Source organism: Paramisgurnus dabryanus, chromosome 7, assembly GCF_030506205.2.
Source record: "Paramisgurnus dabryanus chromosome 7, PD_genome_1.1, whole genome shotgun sequence".
Classification (NCBI taxonomy): Eukaryota; Metazoa; Chordata; class Actinopteri; order Cypriniformes; family Cobitidae; genus Paramisgurnus; species Paramisgurnus dabryanus.
In genome coordinates, this window is record NC_133343.1 from 5,004,146 (window position 1) to 5,031,982 (window position 27,837).

Here is a 27,837-nt window from a genome sequence, read left to right on the forward strand (position 1 = left end):
GATCTGGTGGTTTAAAGCAACACCAAAGAGTTTTTTTACTTAAAAATAACGTTTCCAAAAACGTTTCAGTTGTTCATCCACTCGAAACAGGGTGAACGGCACTTTCACATTCGCTTTGCAGCCCTCTATCGGCCAAAACCGCACTAAAGAAGTTTCCAGCCGTCGGGTCGTGGTCCTGTAGGTCGAGTGAAAACTACAAAAACTTGCTTTACGGCAGACCTACAATCCAATCAGAGCCAGCTTTACTGCAGTAGGCTAAATTATTTACGACAGTGGTAATGGACAATTCTGCTTCCAACCTGTAGGGGGAGCAATGAGCAAAAACTCTTTAGTGTTGCTTTAATGCAAGAAATATTTCACATACTTCATGACTGCTCTGTTTTTTAGATGTCCTTGATAAACTTTAGGTAGTAAATTTTACCATCGAGGCACAACTGTTGTTTTATGTTCATTTACCAGCCAGTGTGATTCGAACCATTTGTTGTGTGTCAATAGGGTTGCCAACTATCCCGTATAAACCGGGACATCACGGATGTTGAGCCTAATTTATTTGTCCTGTACGGGACATCTAGTGCCCTGCTTTTTGACTGCTACCATAATCTTACCAGTGACTGATACAACAAGCTTGTTCAACTGAGTGGCAAATAACATTAAAATCCCACTAGAGCGATCTGAGACATCATACAAAGGAGACTGCTATCGAAATGCTCTCGCTGTACTTTGATGTCATCCACCTGTCAATTCTTACGGCGCCACCAAAAGCAGCATTGCTGACATGACACTTGAGAATGATCTCTGACACCTTTCATCCAATCACAGACCCCCTTCAAGCACAATTACTATACGTTTAAGAGGGTCAACCAATACGATTTCATATTTGTTTTTTATATAGTGGGTTATTTAGCTGTTTGTGCATGTAAAGATCTGCAAAGTTACAAAGTTCGGTCTCAATTCTGAAGAGATTGCTGATCCAGACCTGCCTATAACGCCTCTATCTGAAATGTCCCAAAGCTTTTGCTAGGGAAATCTCACGCTCTGTTGACTCTAAAAAAACTACAGCTTAAAGAATCTATGTTAGTTTTAGTTTGTCACACGTTAGATTAACATGAAGGAGATAAAGTTTTTTACCCTTAGTGCAAGATTCACAAGTGTTTTGTTTTAGACAGATAGTAAAGGTAATGGATCAATTACCTAAGGACTGTGTTAAAAGTACCTGTTAAAATTAACAAACTACCGTAGGTTGCCAAGGCATAAGAGTTATCAATTAATATTTGAAGAGTTTTGTTGCAAAACAAGATAAATCAATTTTTTTTACATTTTTGTCAAAACATGTTTATTATTATTTTATCATGTTATTATTTTGTTTTATGGTGCAACTTAGCTGTATTTTTTAAGTTATGAAGGTTTAAATCAAAATAAACCAACTGCAGTTGAATTGATGTTAATTGGAATGCACAACCAAAAAACAAGATTTCTGAACAATTAAAAAAACGGACTTTTCTCGTTTTGCAACGAAACTCTTCATTTAATTATTCAATAATTTGAAAAATGGCTTAAATACACTGACTGTATACACCAGGGGTAGGCAACATCGGTCCTGGAGTGCCAATGTCCTGCAGATTTTAGTTCCAACGCTGATAAAACTTTGGCTGTCTGTAGTTTTCAGGTGACACTTTAGACATTGATTAGTTAGTCAGGCATGGATTAAAGTGAAAAAAAATTCTTCTGACTGAAATGGTTTTCAGGCCAAGTCATATTCCTTTAACTAAAACTTAATGTAGGCGAGACCAATAGCATTTTAAGGGGAGATTTTTTTGCCATTAATTCCATATTTAAGTCTCCTGTGGCATACAGTATATAGGTAGCTAGTCTGCATGGCATTTAAGATGAAGGCGAAACAGCTAAATAACTTACTATATAAAAAGAAAACATGAATATCACCACCTTTAATGAATCTTTGGATTTGGATGTCATCTGCCTCTTGGTTCTCGTGGCACCACATTAAGTTTACCCACGTGTTTAACAAACCCGTTGTATCAGCAATTGGCCTGATGAGCATAGCAGTAAAAACGAGATGCAGGTGATCACGTACGTGAGAAATCATTTACCCCCAAAATACAGGACCCCTAATCGCAAAGACACGTAAATTACCTGGCTGTTTGGTTTTCTTATCCCACAAACTGAAAGGCTTGCCAATCTTCATCATTTCGCTAAGTCCTTCTCCATTGGTCTTTTACACCTTTATCAATCTCAAAAACATCAGAGCCTTCCTGCATTATAAGTTTGTCGATGCTAGCTGAATATAAATAAAGTTTTACCTCAGCTTAACGTGATACAGCCAGAAAACCCGGAGTGGATCCGGTCTGTAGTGATTACAGAACACTTAAAGTGGAGAGAGGAACGTGATTTGGCTCCACTCCAGGCCTTGATCACATCCCACTTAAAAAAGGTGAATACACGTCATCTTTATGAAAAGTGAATTTAATAATTTTGCAATTGACGGAAATCTTTAATCCATGTAGTCAGGTGTGCTTGATTAGAGCTGAAGCTAAACTCTGCAGGACCGACGTTGCCTACCCTTGTATACATGAAACCATTTTCGCACTGCTGAGGCAGGCCACCTTTCGTCCTGTATTTCAGAAAGTTGGCAAACCTATGTGTTAATTAAACGATCATCCAAATGGGGAGTAACTTTGTTGTATTTACTTAGCAAAGCCAATGTTTATTAGCATCTGGCAATGTGGTAAGTGTTCATTTTGGACCCAGTTTACAAAGCAGAAAAATTGGCTAAAACTTGACAATATAAGAGTATGATCTCATTTCTGGATAATCTATAGCATTAATCCTTCACATCACACTTCCTCATCAATGATCATGTGCTCAATAACTTTAAAGTGCACCTATTTAATTACTAAAAACAACGTTATTTTGAGTATTTGGTATAATACAATGTGTTCGCCTGGTTTATGGTAAAAAAACACAATATTTTCCACATACCGTACAAACGCACTGATTTTTGTACACAATTCATCGATTTGAAAAGCTCTGTGTCCCTGATTGGCCAGCTAATTTGTACGTTGTGATTGGCCTGAATACTTCTGCTGTCAGCCGGAGATGTGACGCTCTTTACCATGTTTGAAAGATTCGCTCACAATGCAATGCTAACAGGAGTTAACTTACAGGTTGAGACCGAAGCGAGAGGAATTATGATAATGTCGGTCTTTATCACTAATCCCAGGAAGTAAACTGTTGCCTACAATCTGTGTGTTTGTTGTAGTCAAAGAAAAGAGATTTACGTTGGAGACAATAACTCGCGCCATCGTTTACTTTGGGGTTAGTACCTTTTGCATACGGTTAACATGTACTAATACACACTTACACACCAAAGGAAATCCTGAATCGGACCATACAGTAGGTGCCCTTTAATCGCATCATCTACAGTACTAATTATTCTGACTATAGGGTTGTATTTGTTTTATATTTCAAAATATTTTCTTTATTTAAAATACGTCCATTGATATATAGAATTTATCAAGCAGACTTTTAAATGCAGTGCCATATAGGAAGTTTTACAGCATACCTTACATTATTCACACAAGTCTCTGTCGATCAGGCCTTTAAAACCATTGCAGGATCTCGGCAGAAACTCTTTACAGTCATTTAGTTTGTATTGGCAGTGTGCTGCTCTTTGCTCTTCTCCTGCAGGCCAAGATCTCGTTCAGCGACCTCTGAATATGCAGAGGGTAATGCAGTGGTACTGGCCGATCCTTCTCCATCCTGAGTGCCAGCTGGATCTTGTGTGCCAGGACTGATTCTGTTATCGGCCATCAGTGGGCTGATCAAACCCAAACTGCTCAGAGCATCCAAAGTACCATCAGGGTCTACGATAATATCAATCACTAGAGGTGGAAAATTCAAGAAAGAAATGATTTAATGAGTATCATCAATCAATCAATCAATCAATCAAATAAATCAATCAATCAATCAATCCATCCATCCATCTTTCAATCTGCATATCCATCCATCCATCCATCCATCCATCCATCCATTTATCCATCTATCTATCTATCTATCTATCTATCTATCTATCTATATATCTGCTTATTTATCCACTTATTTGTTCATCTACTTATCCATCAATCAATCCATCTATCCATCCATCTATCATCTATCCAACCGTGCATCCATCTATCTATATATCCAACTATCATCTATCCAACCATCCATCTATTTATATATCCATCTACCTATCCATCAATCCATCCATATATCTGCATATCTATCCACTTCTACATCTATTCATCTACATAACCATCTATCCATCCATCTATCATCTATCCAATCTGTCTGTCCATTTCTCTGTCCAACTATCTATCCATCTACATATCTGTCAGTCAATCCATCCATCTATCTATCTTTTCATCTACATATGTGTCTGTCAATCCATCTATCCATCCATCAATCCATTCATCTATCTATCTGCAAATCCATCCATCTATCCATCCTTTTATCCATCTATCCATCCATCCATTCATCCATCCATCTATCTGCATATCCATCCATCCATCCATTTATCCATCTATCTATCTATCTATTTATCTATCTATCTATCCATCCATCCATCTCTCTGTCCAACTATCTATCCATCTACATATCTGTCCGTCAATCCTTCTACCCATTCATCAATACATCCAACTATCTATCTGTCAATCTATCTTTTCATCTACATATCTACATATGTGTCCGCCAATCCATCTATCCATCCATCTATCTATCTGCACATCCATCCATCCATCCATCCATCTCTCTGTCCAACTATCTATCCATCTACATATTTGTCCGTCAATCCATCTACCCATTCATCAATACATCCATCTATCTATCTGTCCATCTATCTATTCATCTACATATCTACATATGTGTCCGCCAATCCATCTATCCATCCATCTATCCATCCATCCATCCATCCATCCATCCATCCATCCATCCATCTCTCTGTCCAACTATCTATCCATCTACATATCTGTCCGTCAATCCATCTACCCATTCATCAATACATCCATCTATCTATCTGTCCATCTATCTATTCATCTACATATCTACATATGTGTCTGCCAATCCATCTATCCATCCATCTATCCATCCATCCATCCATCTCTCTGTCCAACTATCTATCCATCTACATATTTGTCCGTCAATCCATCTACCCATTCATAAATACATCCATCTATCTATCTGTCCATCTATCTATTCATCTACATATCTACATATGTGTCCGCCAATCCATCTATCCATCCATCTATCCATCCATCCATCCATCCATCCATCCATCCATCTCTCTGTCCAACTATCTATCCATCTACATATCTGTCCGTCAATCCATCTACCCATTCATCAATACATCCAACTATCTATCTGTCAATCTATCTATTCATCTACATATCTACATATCTGTCCGTCAATCCATCTTCCCATTTATCAATACATCCAACTATCTATCTGTCAATCTATCTATTCATCTACATATCTACATATGTGTCCGTCAATCCATCTATCCATCCATCTATCTATCTGCACATCCATCCATCCATCCATCCATCCATCCATCCATCCATCCATCCATCCATCCATCCATCCATCCATCCATCCATCCATCCATCCATCTATCTATCTATCTATCTATCTATCTATCTATCTATCTATCTATCTATCCATCCATCCATCTATCCATCCATCCATCTATATATCTGCCTATCTATCCACTTATCTACTTATCTATCTATCCATCCATCTACCATCCATCCAACCATGCATCCATCTATCTATATATCCATCTATCATCTATCCAACCATCCATCTATTTAAATATCCATCTACCTATCCATTCATCCATCTATCTATCTGCATATCTATCCATCCATCCATCCATCCATCCATCCATCCATCCATCCATCTATCTATCTATCTATCTATCTATCTATCTATCCATCTATCCATCTAACAAAACCTGTATGTAATAAACATAAATCCTCAGTTCTGCTTACCCAGCAAGTGTCGTTCCACTTTTTTCAGGTTCTGTAGTATTGAAGAGATCTCCTGAGGGTGATAAAATTATGATGTTTATATAGTCAACTTGCTTGTCCAACATAAGACGAATTTTTGGGAATTGTGCTGTGACTAAAATAATCCAAAATTAACCAAAACTGTGTCATAGAGGTCTTCACGGGTCCAATTAGATCCGAAAACCAGAGGTCCGACCTGAGACCCAAGCCAAAATGGTTGTGGGGCCACCGGGGTTTCTTTCTGTCTAACTGGTGCATGCCATGCTGCACACACGTCGGTGCTGTTTACATCCGGGTCCAGTGGGGTTAAAAAATGGGTCGGACTCGGCCTCATTTTGTTGACTTTGTTTCGGGTCCGGTATTTCCTTAAAAAAAAGTTTATGCACGTCGGGTTCGAGTACATTTCTTTGGACTCGAGAAGACCTCTAACGTGTCATATTTTAGGATCTACATCTTAGGTCTCACCCTGTGATGCTTTTATAACAGTATTTAAGAAGTTCCCATCCATAATGAGCTTTTATTGACAGCTTTTTTATTACAAGTTATTAATTTCAAAAACGTAAACTACTTTTTTTACATTTATTCATTTGGCAGACACACTCAGAAAAAAGTTTAAGTTTTTCTCAGTCGCTTTTGTAGATTTCTTGAATCATCCTCGGCATTTGCAAAACAGTAATTTCTCAAAGCAATTCGTACAAATACAAAAACACCATGGATCAAAATACATTCATCTCTCAAAAGTAAATATCTGGGTCAATGAACAAGTCAGTGCCATCAGAATGACAAGTCCTTTTGTCATTATTTACAGATAAGACAGTCGGCTTGCTTAGTCATGTTGTCAATATAACAGTTTATATTAAAGATGTTCTGATGTAAACTATGGCTAAAGTTTTCATGACAATAATTGTAAATTGTAGTTAGACTGCAAGAGACAGAAATATTTACATTTACAATTGTACTGTTTGTACTGTAATTTGTTGACAGATCATGTCATTGTGATACAGAAAGGAAAAGACAACACTGCATAGCACAAAGAAAAAAACTAAAGTAGAAATGTGAACACAGGACAATCTCCTTAGGGAAAACTATGCATGCAGTGCAGTAGGAATTACAGTGCAGTCTTCCTACACCTATTCCTGTGTGTTATGCCACAAATTCTCATCCACATCACAACAAATATCTTCTCTTGTGATGCAGCGTGAAAATAATCTTTTAGTGTCTTATCAGCCTCTGCGGGCATCTGCTGTGATGTCATCACACGCCGCATCCACCGCAGGCAGTCGGGTCATCTGTGTATGTGGCGATACTTTCTATCTGCAATGGAACTGACATTGTCCCAACTATCACGTACTTTGGCAGGTCATCTCCAATCTGACCCCTCTATTGTTCAGGGATGAGATCCCTGTAGAGAGTGTCTAAAAAGGTGACAAGACGCTCTGTATTTTATGGGCCAGTCATCTGAATACAACTTTGTCCTTCCATTGTCAGACATTGTAACATTGTGTTGTACTCCGGCTATATATACAGTATACTTGCCAATTCATGAGATGCACATTCGTTAGAGAAAGTCAAGATTTACCTGGAAACAATTTTCTTATTCAGGACGGATTTAGAAAAAAAGTCTAATGGATATGTATAGAAATATGCTTGACATATTATGACAAATGTGAATCTTGTCCGGTCTCTAACTCCCACATAACCTACTGTACAATTTTACAATAATTGTCATGAAAACTTTAGCCATAGTTTACATCAAAACATCCCTCCAGAGTAAATTGTTATATTAACAACAAATATATCATAAATATATTATATAAATAAAAATATATACATAAATATATATTTTTTAAATGTATACATGTATGTGTATATTTATAAATACATAATAATTACACACAAAACTATAATATCCAACACAAACTTTTATTTTGCTTGCGATTAATCTTTTGACAGCCCTAATTTAAACTTCTCATATTTATGCATAATAATGTCTTGATCTTCAACTGAGAAATATGCACCGCTTTATCACTGTTGAAGACAAATGGCTTTTTGTTGCAAACATCTGCCTTTTAATGTTCATGTGCATGCTAAGTAATCCCTGATTCAGGCTTAAACTTGGGAGAGTTGATAACCAGCTCCATGAAGCAGATTAACCTAAATGAACATGGGTTGTATTTTTCATGTTTTTTCAATTTACTTCTGAATTAGTTTAACTCACTTTTGTTCCCCAAGTACCTCCTGGTTAGACACTGGAGGATGTACCTTACACAAAATCGCTAAAATCCCTGTCGCTTGTGGCTTATTGCTTTAATCTCATTTATTATGAATATAATATGAATATTTAACATTCTGTAACCTTAAAATATTCACATATTTACTATTATTTCCATGTGTGTTTCTCCACTGCTCCACAACTTGGTTTGAGAAGTTCCCAAAGTTCAGCTGAGGGCAGTATGAAGTACAGAGCGAGATTACCGGCCCCTTCACTGAGCAGAGGTGCTGTGCTTCAGGCCTGATCTACTGTATGTGCTGGCAAGCAATCTAATTAAATTGAGAGATCTTGAACTGAAAGGTCTGTGATGTATGAACTCTGATATCTATCAACAGCACAAGGAGAATGCCACAGCAACACAGAAGAGAAATACGTGATATCTTCCAAAAACACTCTTGTGATTTAGTGATAGTCAGATTCTGCCTGCAAATGCTTCTGAAACATTTCAAAACATTTCATCACTGAAGCAAGTGGTTTCCTTTTGGAATTTCATTCCAAAAGGAACCACATTTGGACAACGTGAATATATGATTCACATTAAAACCTTCCAAAAGTTTTTTTTTCATTTAGACCCAAGGGTTTTTGCACTTGTGGCCTTTCTGTAAGGGTATAAAGGCATAATGGCAAATAATGGCATAATATTACATCAGCTTGAAACAGCATGGAAATTCATGCTTGTCTTTTCAGCATATTTTGTTACCTCATGTACTTCAATTATGTTCAATCTCATCATTAAGACAGCATAAACATGCTTTTAAACCACCTACAGTATTTGAACACCCTGCTAGTTTGCAAGTTCTCCCACTTCAAAATCATGGAGGGGTCTGAAATTGTCATCGTAGGTGCATGTCCACTGTAAGAGACATAATCTAAAAAAAAATCCAGAAATCACAATATATGATTTTTTAAACTATTAATTGGTATGATACAGCTGCCTGCAAATAAATATTTAAACACCTGTCTATCAGCTAGAATTCTGACCCTCAAAGACCTGTTAGTCTGCCTTTGAAATTTCCAACTCCACTCCATTTATTATCCTAAATTGGATGCACCTGTTTGAGGTCGTTATCTGCATAAAGACACCTGTCCACCCCATACAATCAGTAAGAATCCAACTACTAACACGGCCAAGACCGAAGAGCTGTCCAAAGACACTAGACACAAAATTGTACACTTCCACAAGGCTGAAAAGGGCTACTGGGAAATTGCCAAGCAGCTTGGTGAAAAAAAGGTCCACTGTTGGAGCTATCATTAGAAAATGGAAGAAGCTAAACATGATCTCCCTCGGACTGGGGCTCTATGCAATATCTCACCTTGTGGGGTCTCAATGATCCTAAGAAAGGTGAGAAATCATCCCAGAACTACACGGGAGGAGCTGGTCAATGACCTGAAAAGAGCTGGGACCACCGTTTCCAAGGTTACTGTTGGTTATACACTAAGACGTCATGGTTTGAAATCATGCATGGCACGGAAGGTTCCCCTGCTTAAACCAGCACATGTCCAGGCCCGTCTTAAGTTTGCCAATGACCATTTGGATGATCCCGAGGAGTCATGTGGTCAGATGAGACCAAAATATTACTTTTTGGTCATAATTTCACTAAACGTGTTTGGAAGTATAAGAATGATGAGTACCATCCCAAGAACACCATCCCTACTGTGAAGCATGGGGGTGGTAGCATCATGCTTTGGGGGTGTTTTTCTGCACATGGGACAGGGTGACTGCACTGTATTAAGGAGAGGATGACCGGGCCATGTATTGCGAGATTAACCTCCTTCCCTCAGTTAAAGCATTGAAGATGGGTCGAGGCTGGGTCTTCCAACATGACAATGTCCCGCAGCACACAGCTAGAATGACCAAGGAGTGGCTCGGTAAGAAGCATATCAAGGTTCTGGCGTGGCCTAGCCAGTCTCCAGACCTAAACCCAATAGAGAATCTTTGGAGGGAGCTCAATCTCCTTGTTTCTCAGCGACAGGCAAGAAACCTGACTGATCTAGAAAAGATCTTTGTGGAGGAGTGGGCCAAAATCCCTCCTGCTGTGTGTGCAAACCTGGTGAAAAACTACAGGAAACGTTTGACCTCTGTAATAATTGCAAACATAGGCTACTGTACCAAATATTAACATTGACTTTCTCAGGTGTTCAAATATTTATTTGCAGCTGTATCATAGCAAGTAATAGTTAAAAAATCATACATTGTGATTTCTGGATTATTTTTTAGATTTTGTCTCTTATAGTGGACATGCACCTACGATGACAATTTCAGACCCCTCCATGATTTCTAAGTGGAAGCACTTGCAAAATAGCACGGTGTTCAAATACTTATTTTCCTCACTGAATACTACTTCCTATAATCAAATAAAACAATTCTGATTAGAGACCACAAAAAAATCTAATTTGTGGTGAAAAACTAATTGAAAATCACCATAAAATCACATTTTAAGTAGGGCTGTCAAAAGATTAATTGTAATTAAACGTATACAAAATAAAAGTTTGTGTTTGAAAATGTATGTATGCAAAATAGATGCATGTATAAATAAATACAAAATAATTATGTATATATTATTTATTTATAAAATATATTAAAAAAAGTGTGTGTGTGTGTCAGAGCCGGCGCCAGACCATAACTAACAGGGGGGCATTTGGCTTCCAACGGGGGGGCACGCAATAGCAACAATAACTTGCAAAAACAAGACATTAAAACAACAAATACAGTGCAAGCACAGACTCATACAACTGGTACAGACTGTCAGCTAATTTCCCGTATAAAGTGCAAAAGACCACAAACAATGTGCAAAACTACTGAACTTCGACCTCGGCGTGAGGGCAAGCTGAGCTCCGCTGCGCTTGCGCTTTGCTTAACGCAACAACAAACTGCCCTCACGCGGCGCAAGCTATTGAAATGAATGGGTTTCATAGCGCAGTGCATAGCGCAGCGCACACCGCGTCCTACCTTGAAAAAAGCCGCTTTACCATAATCACGTCGTAATGCTGTTAACGGTCTATAGCCACACTTCACATTTAAGCTTACGTAATTTAAAACAACGCTAACTTACCTTTAAAATAGCTGAAGACGGCATGTACGAACATTAAACTTCCTTAAAACAGTGTCCTGTAGATTTGTAAATTCCACCTTGACCTCTAATCTCTGAGTTTGAGCCAGTCTGTGTTTGCATGAAGTCAGATGAAGCAGGCGGTGCTGGTTCGTTCTAAATGTTCTAATATCCATATTTTACACGATCCATAAAATGCCGCGAAAAAAACACGTTGCTAGTATCAAGTCACAAATATGCTAAAGACGTAAAAGACGGGTGAGACGCGGCAATACATCCAATCAGAGAAACTGTACTATTTTAATTAAAGAAAACAACACTGTAAAAAAAATTCCGTAGAAATTACAATGTTATTGCAGCTGGGTTGCCGGTAATTTACCGTAGATTTACATTTATGTAATTTATTGGCAAGAATTTGTTCAAAGTTCAATCAATTTTAAATATTTACAAGTATTTGTCTTTACAGAATAAAACTATACAATAACAGCCTCATGCAAAGCATTCTGGGAACCAGAAGTCATCATCAACCTTTTTCTGTTTTGTGCTTCAGATTTTGTTTCCCAGAATGTTTTGCTTGATGCTGTTGTTTAAGTTTTACTCTGTAAAGACAAAGACTTGTAAATGTTTAATGTTCATTTAACTTTGAACAAAATGTTGCCAGTTAAAAACATAAATTTAAATCTACGGTAAATTACCGGCAACCCAGCTGCAATTTCTACGGATTTTTTTTACAGTGAAATATCAACTATATTTTCATCATTTGATTACATTACAAGTCATGAAACATTCAATGTTTAATTTATTTTAATTATTCATGATATATATTAAATTAATAAAAAACTTTGTAGGGGGGCACAACAACCTATTTGGGGGGGCACTGCCCGCGAATGCCCCCCATGACGTCGGCCCTGTGTGTGTGTATGTGTGTGTGTGTGTGTGTGTGTGTGTGTTTGTGTGTACCTGGTAATTATCACGTTGTGACCAATTGTCCCCACAAAGATAGGAATACCAGTTTTTTGTGACCTTGTGGGGACATTTTGATGTCCCCATGAGGAAAGAAGCTTATAAATCAAACAAAATGATGTTTCTTGAAAATGTGAAGTACCAGAACGTTTTCTGTGATGGTTGGGGTTAGGAAATGGGGTAGGTAAAGGGAATAGAATTTACAGTTTGTATGGTATAAAATGAATTACGTCTATGGAATGTCCCCACAAAACATGGAAACCAGAATGTGTGTGTGTGTGTGTGTGTGTAAAATGTTTCTAAAAAACATCCATGAATGTATACAAAATATTTACACATTGCACAGTGCACACACATATATTATGTAAAAACAAACTTTTATTTTGTATGTGATTAATCGCGATTAATGTTTGACAGCCCTAATTTTAAGCTAATGGGATTTATCATTTGGATGATCCCGAGGAGTCATGTGGTCAGATGAGACCAAAATATTACTTTTTGGTCATAATTTCACTAAACGTGTTTGGAAGTATAAGAATGATGAGTACCATCCCAAGAACACCATCCCTACTGTGAAGCATGGGGGTGGTAGCATCATGCTTTGGGGGTGTTTTTCTGCACATGGGACAGGGTGACTGCACTGTATTAAGGAGAGGATGACCGGGCCATGTATTGCGAGATTAACCTCCTTCCCTCAGTTAAAGCATTGAAGATGGGTCGAGGCTGGGTCTTCCAACATGACAATGTCCCGCAGCACACAGCTAGAATGACCAAGGAGTGGCTCGGTAAGAAGCATATCAAGGTTCTGGCGTGGCCTAGCCAGTCTCCAGACCTAAACCCAATAGAGAATCTTTGGAGGGAGCTCAATCTCCTTGTTTCTCAGCGACAGGCAAGAAACCTGACTGATCTAGAAAAGATCTTTGTGGAGGAGTGGGCCAAAATCCCTCCTGCTGTGTGTGCAAACCTGGTGAAAAACTACAGGAAACGTTTGACCTCTGTAATAATTGCAAACATAGGCTACTGTACCAAATATTAACATTGACTTTCTCAGGTGTTCAAATATTTATTTGCAGCTGTATCATAGCAAGTAATAGTTAAAAAATCATACATTGTGATTTCTGGATTATTTTTTAGATTTTGTCTCTTATAGTGGACATGCACCTACGATGACAATTTCAGACCCCTCCATGATTTCTAAGTGGAAGCACTTGCAAAATAGCACGGTGTTCAAATACTTATTTTCCTCACTGAATACTACTTCCTATAATCAAATAAAACAATTCTGATTAGAGACCACAAAAAAATCTAATTTGTGGTGAAAAACTAATTGAAAATCACCATAAAATCACATTTTAAGTAGGGCTGTCAAAAGATTAATTGTAATTAAACGTATACAAAATAAAAGTTTGTGTTTGAAAATGTATGTATGCAAAATAGATGCATGTATAAATAAATACAAAATAATTATGTATATATTATTTATTTATAAAATATATTAAAAAAAGTGTGTGTGTGTGTCAGAGCCGGCGCCAGACCATAACTAACAGGGGGGCATTTGGCTTCCAACGGGGGGGCACGCAATAGCAACAATAACTTGCAAAAACAAGACATTAAAACAACAAATACAGTGCAAGCACAGACTCATACAACTGGTACAGACTGTCAGCTAATTTCCCGTATAAAGTGCAAAAGACCACAAACAATGTGCAAAACTACTGAACTTCGACCTCGGCGTGAGGGCAAGCTGAGCTCCGCTGCGCTTGCGCTTTGCTTAACGCAACAACAAACTGCCCTCACGCGGCGCAAGCTATTGAAATGAATGGGTTTCATAGCGCAGTGCATAGCGCAGCGCACACCGCGTCCTACCTTGAAAAAAGCCGCTTTACCATAATCACGTCGTAATGCTGTTAACGGTCTATAGCCACACTTCACATTTAAGCTTACGTAATTTAAAACAACGCTAACTTACCTTTAAAATAGCTGAAGACGGCATGTACGAACATTAAACTTCCTTAAAACAGTGTCCTGTAGATTTGTAAATTCCACCTTGACCTCTAATCTCTGAGTTTGAGCCAGTCTGTGTTTGCATGAAGTCAGATGAAGCAGGCGGTGCTGGTTCGTTCTAAATGTTCTAATATCCATATTTTACACGATCCATAAAATGCCGCGAAAAAAACACGTTGCTAGTATCAAGTCACAAATATGCTAAAGACGTAAAAGACGGGTGAGACGCGGCAATACATCCAATCAGAGAAACTGTACTATTTTAATTAAAGAAAACAACACTGTAAAAAAAATTCCGTAGAAATTACAATGTTATTGCAGCTGGGTTGCCGGTAATTTACCGTAGATTTACATTTATGTAATTTATTGGCAAGAATTTGTTCAAAGTTCAATCAATTTTAAATATTTACAAGTATTTGTCTTTACAGAATAAAACTATACAATAACAGCCTCATGCAAAGCATTCTGGGAACCAGAAGTCATCATCAACCTTTTTCTGTTTTGTGCTTCAGATTTTGTTTCCCAGAATGTTTTGCTTGATGCTGTTGTTTAAGTTTTACTCTGTAAAGACAAAGACTTGTAAATGTTTAATGTTCATTTAACTTTGAACAAAATGTTGCCAGTTAAAAACATAAATTTAAATCTACGGTAAATTACCGGCAACCCAGCTGCAATTTCTACGGATTTTTTTTACAGTGAAATATCAACTATATTTTCATCATTTGATTACATTACAAGTCATGAAACATTCAATGTTTAATTTATTTTAATTATTCATGATATATATTAAATTAATAAAAAACTTTGTAGGGGGGCACAACAACCTATTTGGGGGGGCACTGCCCGCGAATGCCCCCCATGACGTCGGCCCTGTGTGTGTGTATGTGTGTGTGTGTGTGTGTGTGTGTGTGTTTGTGTGTACCTGGTAATTATCACGTTGTGACCAATTGTCCCCACAAAGATAGGAATACCAGTTTTTTGTGACCTTGTGGGGACATTTTGATGTCCCCATGAGGAAAGAAGCTTATAAATCAAACAAAATGATGTTTCTTGAAAATGTGAAGTACCAGAACGTTTTCTGTGATGGTTGGGGTTAGGAAATGGGGTAGGTAAAGGGAATAGAATTTACAGTTTGTATGGTATAAAATGAATTACGTCTATGGAATGTCCCCACAAAACATGGAAACCAGAATGTGTGTGTGTGTGTGTGTGTGTAAAATGTTTCTAAAAAACATCCATGAATGTATACAAAATATTTACACATTGCACAGTGCACACACATATATTATGTAAAAACAAACTTTTATTTTGTATGTGATTAATCGCGATTAATGTTTGACAGCCCTAATTTTAAGCTAATGGGATTTATGAAACATTTCCTTCTAACCTGATTGGATGTCTTGAGGAGAGGCACCTCATTCTCTGCCTGCAGTTTGCTCTCAATCTCTTCCCACTTTCGGTCCTTGTCTTTGAATAAAATCCTGCAGGAATGGTGAGTCAAACTCATTCAAAATGTGACAATGACCTTATTAAACTAAAACACTATATACATTTTGCACTGTGCAGAATAAATCAAATCAAAATCATGGCTGCAGTAATCACAAGCCCCATTTTAAAATGATAAAACTAAAGTTTTATAATGAATGAAGTAAGAGTACCTGATTTTGTTGGCTGTCTTTTCCACAGCTTGTCTGATTTTTGCTGAGAGCTGGGAAACCGATGCCAGCAACAAACTGTCCAGTACACCCTATGCATGCAGAATAAGCAGAGAGTAGCACTTTTTGTTATGCAGGTAATTTTTCTTTTTTCTTATGCTGTTAGTGTCAGATGTTGAATCCCTGATGACAAGATTTTCACAAAAGTAAATACAGCGCCCTCTTGTGAAACACAGGCAGCAATTCAAGTAAGTTTTATATTTTTGCAGTACCAGTGATGAGAGACACAAGACTTATAAAAGCCACTCGCTGGCGACATCCACTGGTCAATGTGGTGTAATGCAACAACAATACACCTTTAAAGGGGACTTCAGCGGCCAGTTGATGAATTGCAGTTTCAATTGAAGTCACCTCCGTATTGGCTTTACGGTCTACATTTTAAGATTGACAATCAATAATTGAGAACTACTGCTGAATGTACATTTTTAAGGGTAACCATATAGCCTTTGCTTGACATACCATTTTCTTTGTTACCCAAAGCCAAAGATAACTCACCTCATCACGGTTCCAGGTACGGCGGCGGATGGATCGAGAATCCTGACTGCTGATAACACCACGAGGTCTTAATTCTACTCCTTTGCTACTGATTTCTGGAGCACTGCCAAGGACGTCCTCAAACACACGGTCCTCAACCTGATATATAGGCACAGAGACTTCTTACCCCGACTTAATCTATATAACAGCATCTAACATTTAAACAGTTAGACAGCATTGCTATGAAACCATATCTATATGTTGTACATGTAACTGTTAACTACCTCACTGTTAGTTTTACTGATGGGAATAGCTACTCTTGATTTAAAGGTAAAAATTTAAATTACTGCAATGCTACTATTTAAAATTGTTATTAGCAACAAAACAATCTGGTAACAGAAAGTGGCTACCTACATTAAACATTTTAAAGGAAAACACCACAGTTTTTCAATATTTTACTATGTTCTTACCTCAACTTAGACGAATTGATATATATCTTTCTTTTTTCAATGCGTGCACTTAATCTTTGTACAGCGCGTCGTGAATATGTTAGCATTTAGCCTAGCCCCATTCATTTCATAGGGATCCAAACAGGGATGATTTTAAAAGCCACCAAAGACATGTTTTACCTATTTAAAGACTGTTACATGAGTAGTTACACAAGTAAGTATGGTGGCACAAAATAAAACGTGGCGATTTTTTTAAGCGGATATAAAATGAGAACTATATTGTACGCCGGAAGAGCACTTAGTTTTCAGCACTTCCACCTCAGCGTGCAGTAATATCCTCACTCCTGACTACTCCCTCTCTCACTCAAACTAAGTGCTCTACCGCCATACAATATAGTTCTCATTTTGATCCGCTTAAAAAAATCGCCACTTTTTATTTTGTGCCAATTATATACATCTAAAGACTAAGAAAGAACTGATAAAGCTTTGTTATTAACGCTTTCCCCACCAGCGTTTTTATGATTTTCACAAAAGTTTAATGCCTTCCAAACAGGGGCGTAGCACAAGGTCCCGGGCCCTATGCATAGGCAGTCCTGATGGGCCCCCCATTTTTCCATTTTAGTTTTCTAATCACTACATGAACAAACTGTTTGATAACCAAACAAGACTTGATTCAGTCATATTTTATTTTGCTAAATGAACAAGACATTACATTTTTACATTACTTTATTTTTATTATGCTTTATTACTTTAAGGCATAAATAAAATTTTAAATATGCATTTCAGTTTTGTACATTAACAAAAAGCTCCAAAAAAAAACGACAAACAAAACTTGTGTCATTAGTCATTTTAATTTGGAGAAACAGGCAAAATGAAACAAATGATATTGCTTACATGCTATAGCTTTCTCAAATGTATAGCTTATACTTAAGTTTATTCCCCAGTAAATGCCCACTGGCTTTTACAATATAATGTTGACATGATATGTACCAAGCTACCTATGATACTGACTAGCCTATTATTGCTATTTTTAGATATTATAGCCTATTAATTTAAAAATAAACATGTTTCAAATTAGGCTATTATAATGGAGTTTTGTATGCAAACAGCACAGCATTAGTATACCGTTTATTTATTTAGCCTTTCACCTCAAATTGCATGTAGTCTATAACCAAATTATCATCTGAAAGTGTATGTTCTGCTTTTTCAATGGGTTGTCTCAGATCATTTTTAGCATTAATAATATGCAAACAGTTTAGCACTATAGATTTCGTTTTCTAGTTTGTGCTCACCTTTCTTTGAAAAGAATTCAGTCACAAATCGTTTCCCCTCAGTTTGTTTGTTGGCCTGATTTAGTTTTCTTTAGAAAGACAATTCAGCCAAACCTCAGAAATTTGCGCTTCACCAGACGCCTCAAAAACGTAAACAAAATGCGCGTGCAGATGGACTAAACCATTTGGCGCATTAGCAAGGGGTGGAACCGTGAGACTTTAGATAGTTTTTACTTATACAAAATTTAGTCAGTCAAACAGTTATTCAGTCAATAAACTAACTTTACATGAAAATATCCAGGTAAAATAAAATATATTCCAGACCCCTTCTTCCCTTGGGGCCTTGGTAATCAGTACTGGTTTTACCCCCAGTCCGACGCCCCTGCTTCCAGAAAATGCTCTTCTATAAATATATAAACATACAATATATAAAATGAAAGAACAGACCCTCTGCTTTCAAATGAAAAAATAAAAAAGGTTCATCCTATATACATGTGTTCTCTTCTATCACCTCTCAAATATGGGTCGGTTTCTTTTTGAGCAATTTTGAGCAAAAAGCTGAGATAATTGCATTTTTGTAAAGGACTTTTATAGAGATCAAATTCCGAGGGATGATCAAAACATACAGTTTTTACTGTTTTGAATCCGTGGATGCTTCAGTGCTTTATAAGTTGGGTAAGAGCGACACCTGACGGATAATAGCGGGAATATGGATTGCCATAAAAATTTGTCATTGGCAGGGAAGAGCTTTCTCTTAATTGACGAGATCACTTGACGAGTTTTTACAGTAATTTCCGCTATTATCCACTAGGTGGTGCTCTTACCTAACTTATCAAAACACTAAAGCATCCACTGCTTCAAAAACAGTAAAAAATCTGTGTATGTTTTGATCATCGTTCTGAATCTCATCTCTAACAAAGTCCTTAAAAATATGCAGTTATCTCAGCTTTCTGCTCAAATTTTTTTGTTTGTTTGTTTGAAAGCAGAGGGTCTGTTCTTTCATTTGATATATTGTATGTTTATGGTAGAAATTTTTCTGGAAGGCATTAAACTTTCGTGAAAATCACAACAAAATGCTGGCTGGCAACTTTTTTAAAAAATGCTGGCGGGGAAAGAGTTAAAATAGTGTACTAAAAAATGTGGCTAAGTTAGCTGCATAACCTATGTAAATAGTTGCTGTCCTTTTATCCTATGTCCTTAGAATTACAGTAATGTTCTTCATGTGTCAGCACACTTTTTATTAACTAGGTTTTTTAACAGGGTTGTTAATGCATGTTGATATTAATCTCTACAGTCATATTAAAGCAACACTATGTATTTTTTTACCTTTAAATAATGTCTCTAAAATTATTTCAGTGATAGAACAACTTTTAACTGGACAAATTTTACTGTTGCTGCAACCTGAGCAGCCTCCTAGCTGCTACAAGCACACTCTGAAAGTGGCGGTGGAGGGTAGAGCACACAGCCCCGCCCCTCCCCCTGCCTGCAGAAGACTGTCTGATACCAGGAACTGTTGCGCTTTTCAACCACATGGGGGAGCTGTAAGTCATTTTTACATGGAAACTACATAGTGTTGCTTTAAATGAATTGCTTCATAAAAGAGTGTACCAATGGGCTGTGATCTTACCGAAGTCAAGGGAGCGGAGGAGGGACTAACAGAGTCAATCTCACCGGCAACATCGTGAATCTCGCGTGCCAGCATGGCCAAATCCTTTGCCAGGTCTTGGCTGATTCTGAAACAGTCATAGATAAACAAAATATAAGATTATGGACTGAATATACACGTCTGTATTCATCAGTATGAACCCTTCTTTAAAATGTCTGTAATGAACTTATTAATGTTCAGTGAGAGACGATGGTTGAGCAGATGAAAAAAATGAAAAAAGGTAACCCTACAGTATGCAAATGCAAAACTCATGTGATCAGCCTTGAGTCATCTAATCTGGTAAGGTGTCAGCAACAGAGAAAAGTTAATCGGTTTTCTGATTTTATGCATGTTTCTGGCCACATACAGGGACATTTATATATTAAAAATGGTTATAATGAACGTAAGCCTATTCATTTGGTGTTTGTGTGGGAGAGCTTAGATAGCTTTTACAGTTTCAGCACTGATAGATGGCTGCATGGGTATAGAGCATTTGCTTATTCATTTTTCATATGACACATTATGCAGTAGTGCAATTGATATGCAATCTTTTTCTAGAGTGGTATTTTAAGTTGCTTAAAACTGATTCGATGCCAACATTCAATGACGTGGGACAAAATTTAAGCAGTAGTGACGTTCATTGCGTAGTGACAAAGCCGCTGGGGGTGTGAATAGGGTTTGAGTATGTAACTATTTTGTATGTTTCCATTGAAGTGTAAGTACAGTTTCTAAGGTCAGTAATTCATCCATTTGCTAATTTTAAAAAGTCAATTCTTTAAATTTGATTTGAAGTAAACACCCACTGCACTAAACTGCAATAGTGCAGGTAGTGCTGATGGGAATGTTTTAGGCCTTGAGAGTTACCTGGCAATCTCTTCACTGTGAGCAGTCCAGTCTCTCATATAATCATCCTGTTCTCTGCTGGACTGGTGTCGCAGCATGAAGACACCACCAGGGCTGGGTGTCGCAGGGGCTGAACCCCCTAACTGAGCCACCTGTGGAGCTATTGGACGTAGACGGGTGTGCTGGGTGGGGTGACGGTTCGAGCCATACTCATCCTCCGAGGTAGAAGCATATTCAATGGGTACACGGCGCCATTTTCCACTTGCTATGAGGAAGACGTGCAAAAAGGTTTGTTTTATTTTACCATTTTTATTCTTAAAATATAACAGCATGAGTTTGTTGTTGAATACCCAACCCAATATCTTAGGGGTTCAGGACAGAATTTTTATATTTGGATAAGCTGCTCCAAGGTCTTACCTGCTGGTGTACTTTGTACATGAGGAGCACCAGCACACTTATCAGGCAACTTGGAAGCACTGTTCGCTCTTGCTCTGGGGACTACCACAGTGGAAGAGGGTGCTGTGGACCGGAGACCCAGGCGCAGTGCACTCTCAGGGGCTGGGCGTGGGGTGAAACCCCTGATCCTGCCTGATGTAGCCTCTGAATCACTCCGAGCTGAAGGCGAAGACACTCTTGGCCTTCGTGGTTGTGCAAGCGCCTCAATCCGAGAGAGAGTCCTACGGCCAGCTGAAGGTCTTGAAGTAGAACTGGCGGTAGAAGCCTCTGAAGCGACCGACATACGGTCGGCATCTCCAAGGTCATGATCAGAAGTGTCGCCCAGTCGTGCACGGCGAAGGAGAGAAGCCCGTGTTGGTCTGGGCTGGGTGCTTGGTTTAGAGGTAACCGGTGCAGGAGCAACTGCTGTCTTTGCTCCTCTAGTTTTGCCACCTGTAGGCTCTGCCCTAGAGCTGATATTTTGTCCCCGGCCATGTGGTCTCTTGGAAGATGTAGTGTCTTGTGTAAAAGAAGAGCTTAAGTCATCATCTGTTAGGTCGAGAGACGTCCAAGCCCTTGATCCAGCTGAGCCAGCGGGCTGAGTCTTGCTCTTTCTTTCAGTTGCTCTGGTGTGCTTATTAGTATCACGATCTGGACCTCCAGACGAATGTTTCCTTTGGGCTGTTTTTCGTCTTCCCTCTCCCCCAGCTTGACTGACAGTGCTTGTCGTATCAATGTCAGATTCAGGTGAGACAGAGCCTTCCAGGGAGTAGCTGGGTGGATCTGCAAGGTCTGATAGAGTGGTTTCCAAAAAAGAAGCTACAGCCTCTGAGTCTTTTAACATATTGACAACATCAATTGCCTCACTGATAACACCCATTTCCCTTGGCTGGACTGAGGTACCAGGCCCATCGATGCAAGGTATGAGCTCCAGGGGAACATTAGCACTTGGTCTTTCTACTGTAAAGCTTTCCTGTCTCAATAGCGGCTTCCCAGTCTTTTCCCTGTCCTCCACAACTTTTTTCCGTCTCCCATCATCTTGTTTCTTCTCACCCCCTACAGTCTGTCTTGATTGAGGTCCTTGTTGACCAACCTTACACCCCACGTCATGAGTTTTGGTTGAAGCTTGCTTGCTCACTTTGGACCGATCTAAGTCTTTGCTTGCTAAGGTTGTTTCTGCCACTCTTTGTCCAGTTTTGGAAATTCTATGAAACTGATCTGCTTTCTCCTGAAGTTCTAGGTCCTGTTTCTCAGACAGAGGCACTGTTTGCCTGAATTGTCTTCTTTGGCTTTCTGGAGCCACTGGTTCCATAGCAGAGTCTTCAGAGGGAAGCTGTGGGAGGGTCCTTCGCTTACGTTCTGAGTGTCCTGATGTGTCCTCTGTGGAAAAGAAAGAGGATGTTTTAAAAACAAAGTGGTTTATAATGTTTAATAAGTGTTAAAACTTAATTAAAACCTTTCTTATCCGTGGTAAGCATAGTGGGTTCAGTCCCAGATCCCTCAGGATCTGTTCGTATATGACTTGCAGCTAGGCTAGTCCACTGTGAGATCCACCTTGGACCACCTGCTACAACCAAGTCATCTGGTAACACCTATGGAAACATATCACTTTTATTTTTATGGTTTATTGTAGATCTTTAATAACTGAGTGTAAAACAACAAGTATACAGATATAAATCTTGAACGGAATGGAAGCCTAGACGGGTTACATTGTTTTGTTCCAGACATGCATGCTTTTAGTAGCTATTCAAATTGCTTTTCAGAACAGTGACATAAATATTAAAAAATATTTCAGTCTCTGCACCCACATAACCAGCTTGTGTTGTTTCCATGGTTCCAGATCTTGGAGAGATGGTGCCTCTATCTCTTTGGTGCTTTGGGAAACGCAGTTGTGTCAGGGCTTGATTATCCTCCACCCCAAACACCTAAAATGTAACACGTTCACTGATGCTATGAAATTTATAGATGTCTACAACCATTGAAACAAACATGAACTTTTTGTGCTACTGCACATCTACCTTATCAATCATACGTCTCGCCTCTTCTTCCTCAGCATTGCCATTTTCCAGCTCTATAGTGTAGGTCCCTCTGTCGCTTTGGTCATCTATTTGTCCCTTATTAGTAGTCTCTTGAGACCCAAAGCTTTGCTGTCTGGATGTTTTGGCTTTCTGTGGTGAAGAACGGGTTGCTTTTTCGCTATCCTCACCCCCTACTGGTGCCATCTTTTTAGATGCAGATGATGGTTTATGCTGGAAGAGATCTTCCCTCCCACAAAAATGTTCTTCTGTCCTTGACACACCCTGCCTTCCTCTGTAACGCTCCTGCAGGAACGCCCTTCGGCTGCTGATCTGTTCTCCCAAAGCATTCTCAGAGTCACTCTGAGTTCCATCCTCATGCTTGCTGCCTGAGTGAGAGAGTAAAGACTGAAGCTAAGCACATGACCATTGACTTATGACTAAAGCTAATGGTTTCCAGAAGGCATTACATCATTTACACGTCTCTTTGAGCAACATACACCCAATATACAGCACATATTATTTATACTTCAGGCTACCTCTGAGGCTTTTCAGCTGCACTGGCACATCACTTTTCACGCTGTCTCCATCATCCTCTGCTACAGATTCTGAGCGGGCCAGTGGCAGCTCATTCTGTGCAAGCCAGTCCGCCACCTTAACCTCCGCTGCCACCATAGCAGCCTGCAAGGCACTCAGCTCCTCCCCTCCCCCTCTTTTCGGCCGTTGGCGATTGTCTTGGGAACCCTTCACAGCCTTGTCCTTGCCTTTTCCTGAAGCCACTGTGTCAAACTCAATAGTGAAGGAAGCGTGTCCAGGCACTCCACCCTCCTGCGCTGGGATGGTGGAAGCTGATGCTGCTGCCTCTGTGCTAACAGGAAAACTTTCTCCTGTGCCACACCCCACTGGTGGAGTCTCCTTACAAGGAATCTCAAAGTAACTTGGCTCCTGGGTTCCCAAGTTCGGTGCTGTGGTTCCTGACCCAACCTGCTGCTTTGTTGGATTGTCCTTGCGGCCTGTGGGTTAAATATCATCTTACGACAGGGTTCGTGTGAGATTCATGAAACATCCGTATGCCACCAATGCCACCACACGAATGATTGTATGTTGATAAATTTGATTAAACGTTAGAAAAAAATTATCTTACCTGTTTCACACCTGGCTTGTCTTTGGTCAGGAGCCTTTGTGTCATGTTTCAAAGAATTTTCATCATCTGCATCACCATCGCCCCACCAAGATGGCTGTCCATACAGAGGGGTTCCTCTGTGAAGAGCAGCTATGTCACCTGCACAAAGATGACCCTATAGTCTTTGTAATATTGTTAAATCTGTTTAACACACAAACCATCCTCTACCCACCTGGCAACTTCTCCTCTGCCTTTGGTGGTGGTTCAGAGGGTTTGGTCTCTTTTCCTCCCTCTGCGCCTTTAACCTCTGGACTTTTGGTGGTTTCTACTAATGAGGAGAGCTTTTGCGTCAGCTGCAGCTGGCTGGTGTACTTTTCATGCTGTCAATCAAAGTAAACATAAAGTCATTTAAGACACCATAGTCCAATACTTCTGACTGATATTGATGAACGAATGACATAACGATTGTCCAAATGACTTGTTTAACCTTCAGTGCCTCCTCTGGGACATGTAACTCTCCACGCACCACTGTGAATAGGTTGGTATGTAAGGTGGGTTAAGGAGAAAACAATTTATACATTGACTGCACAAATTAAAAATAAGTGGGAACTTTTTATTTGCATCTGAAAGGATATCATAGCCAAACCGTAGCTTGTCACCCATTTTCAAAGTCATATACTGCTGTTCTTGTATTCGAACATCATTGACAAATGTCTACAGTAGAGAAAAGAACTGGTAACACAGCTGGAAAAACATACTTTGTCAACATTTTTATGGAAAGTTTTTCATAAAACTGAGGGAATTTACTTCTTACCCCATTCAGACTGCCCAGGTCTTTAACTTTATGTTCGTCTGCAGATACTTCATAATTGATGACAGCGTGCTGTTTGTCTACACTGCGAGACTGTCAATATAAAGAAAAGGTGTAGGTTTTTATTAAGAGCATTAATAATATAGCACATGACTGATTGTTTGATGCTGGATTGCATCAAAACAAAAATCAAAAATAAGGTACACTGTCAGAAAAAATGGTCAAAAATGGCATCTAGCTGTAACTAGGGGGTACCTTTTCAAAAAGTACACCTTTACACCTAAAGAGTTCATATAAGTACCTCAGAGGTCCATATTAGTGCATTGAAGGTGCACATTGGTAGCAAAAGTATACAATGAATCAAATTTTTAGGACCCTAAACATGCTTGAAAATTCATGAAACAATAGTGGGGAAAAATTACATCTAGTGTAGGGTTCAGAATTTGGTGTGAGAAAATGGCTCGATGGCGTGACCTCCAAAATTTCAATGAAGCAGCCTTCGCACCGTGTTTGTCTCTTTGTCCTTTGGAGCATAGCCCTAAACCCAACAGGGAGTCAGCTTTTTTTAAATTTTTCTGCTATTTTGGGCAGTTTTTGGCATTTCCATGTGTCATACTTTAACAAACTCCTCCTAGAGTTTTTGTTGAATAATCATCATATGTGGCAAGTGTCATCTTGCCTTTGTGATGGTAAATTGAGAAGGATTTAAAATTTGTTTTGGTTCTGGCCTGACAAAATTTGAAGTTTCACCATGACACAGAAAGTTGCTGGAACTCAGGCATACAATGTCGATCTGTCCCGAACTTCACATGATTAAAAATAATACTGACCTGAACACATCTACATGCCAAAAGATGGTTTCAGCAGTAACAACATAAACAAAAACAGCTTTCATAGAACAACCGTAACTTCCGGTAAACTTCATTTTAGAGTATTTTTTTTCTGATAACAAGCCAAATAAGATTACCTTAGTTCAAATCATAGCTAAACGGAGCTATACTGTGTAAAATATGTACTATATAATGTATACAATCTTAAATACAGATCCCTTCACATAGCGGTGATCCATGATCATCGTCTCCCCTCATCTTAAGGAAACCAAAACATTTGTTATTTTCATTGAGATATTTGTTCCAGAGTTCAGTTTAGCCAGACCGTTAACAAACAGAGACCGGAGGTTAACTTCTGTCCAGATGCAACAATGCGCATGCGCCTAATGAAACGTCTATATTCACTTATAGTCATAGCACCACCTGTTGGCATTATGAACAGGCATGTTTTACATTAGCTCAAACATACATTTTTCATTAGACATGAACATGCATGAGTGTACTTATAATTGAACATTAACCTACAATAATTAATGCTCTAAAAATTGCTTTTTTCTTTTTAAATTTAGTTATTACATATTAGTTTAGCCTAAATTTGTTGAAGACTGTACACTTGCAGGGGGAATAGGGTAATAATGTTTGAATCACCTGTAGCATAAGCTCACAGTCGTCTCGTCCCACAAAGATCATTTCCCGGGGAAGGCGGTGCCTTGTTCCCCCGCCGCTCACCAAGAACCAGGATGTCAAACTCATCTTGACTCGACCAGTCCTCTCCTCTTTCCCCAGATCTTTTTCTAGGACATTCTCTTTAGGGGTCACAGAAGAGTTTATACAAGCATTGTTAGACTCATGAATTACAAGGGATAGTTTGTCTGAAAAGATAATCGCATACATCAAGAATGGCTTGAGGGTGAGTAAATCTTCCTGAAACATTTTAATATTTTGAGGATAGTTTCTACTTTGTACCAGGTCTAGTAAATGAGAACAGCTGTCACAGTCCTGTCTTGTGTTTTCCCTGTCCAGGGTCTCTTATTTTGAAGTGATGTCTTTGTTTGCCATGTTTGTAGTTCTTTGGGTTTTTTTTGATCATTGGTTCTCGTGTTGATTGTTTCCAAGGTGTTTCTCGTTTCTGTCTATAAATAGCCCTAGTGTTTCAGTTGTCCTTGGTCAGTTGTTATGTAACGTGTGTAGAAACAGGCAGGCAGAGACAGCGGATCCAAACGCAGTGATTTATTTAAATAAACACAAACAGAAAACAAAGTAATACTTGAGGTGGTGAATACATACATAAACATGTACATCCAACAACAACAACTGACAAAGGACAACTGAAACACTAGGGCTATTTATAGAGGGTATGCAACAAGCATATCAAGCAGAGTTTTACTTTCTAAACATATTTTTTTCAAGTATTTGTATTTTATCCGTGTTTTTCTTTGGAAAACATACATTCCAAAGCATATCATTATTTCTACTCTATTACATTTCAGAAATAATACGTTTTTATTTTACATTTAAAGATATAGCGGAAGATTTTCTTTTTCAGGGTGGATCATCTAGATTATTGGTCATCCCAGATGTCAATCATTCTGATGATATGTTGACGAATAACCGTCGTACGTTCGCTTTCTGCACATGCGTACTTTCAGGTGTATATGTGTGGTGGGCTACGGTTTCAACCATTCATTGAAGGTTGCGTTCTCACTGTGTTTTTTTTCAAAATGTCTGAGGGTCGCAATAGAAAAAGTGTTTACGAATTGTATGACAAGAAGAGAAAGGACTATGAAGAAAGAAACAAGAACAAAGTGTTTTTGGGAGAATATTTCACACGCTGGCGTGAGCTAATAGGACAGGTTGGGCTTCCCACACGAAGTT

At 38.7% G+C, this 27,837-nt stretch overlaps 1 protein-coding gene across 1 annotated transcript in view; it reads right to left on the reverse strand.

The window, feature by feature from the left end:
* Positions 1-470: 470 nt before the first annotated feature.
* The window catches only part of cep170ab (centrosomal protein 170Ab), a 29,825-nt gene continuing 2,458 nt past the window's right edge, over positions 471-27,837 (reverse strand). Inside the window, exons 2-19 of the mRNA XM_065260319.2 lie at positions 26,611-26,768; positions 25,136-25,225; positions 24,957-25,035; positions 24,809-24,867; positions 24,554-24,701; positions 24,343-24,480; positions 23,738-24,211; positions 23,202-23,587; positions 22,992-23,108; positions 22,640-22,775; positions 21,166-22,563; positions 20,770-21,013; positions 19,888-19,993; positions 16,562-16,699; positions 16,010-16,098; positions 15,739-15,832; positions 6,045-6,096; positions 471-3,899 (exon numbers count right to left, since the gene is read on the reverse strand). Coding sequence (XP_065116391.2) covers positions 3,661-3,899; positions 6,045-6,096; positions 15,739-15,832; positions 16,010-16,098; positions 16,562-16,699; positions 19,888-19,993; positions 20,770-21,013; positions 21,166-22,563; positions 22,640-22,775; positions 22,992-23,108; positions 23,202-23,587; positions 23,738-24,211; positions 24,343-24,480; positions 24,554-24,701; positions 24,809-24,867; positions 24,957-25,035; positions 25,136-25,225; positions 26,611-26,715 — 4,092 coding nt within the window. The 5' untranslated portion in view covers positions 26,716-26,768 and the 3' untranslated portion in view covers positions 471-3,660. The remainder of the gene's footprint in view (positions 3,900-6,044; positions 6,097-15,738; positions 15,833-16,009; positions 16,099-16,561; positions 16,700-19,887; positions 19,994-20,769; positions 21,014-21,165; positions 22,564-22,639; positions 22,776-22,991; positions 23,109-23,201; positions 23,588-23,737; positions 24,212-24,342; positions 24,481-24,553; positions 24,702-24,808; positions 24,868-24,956; positions 25,036-25,135; positions 25,226-26,610; positions 26,769-27,837) is intronic.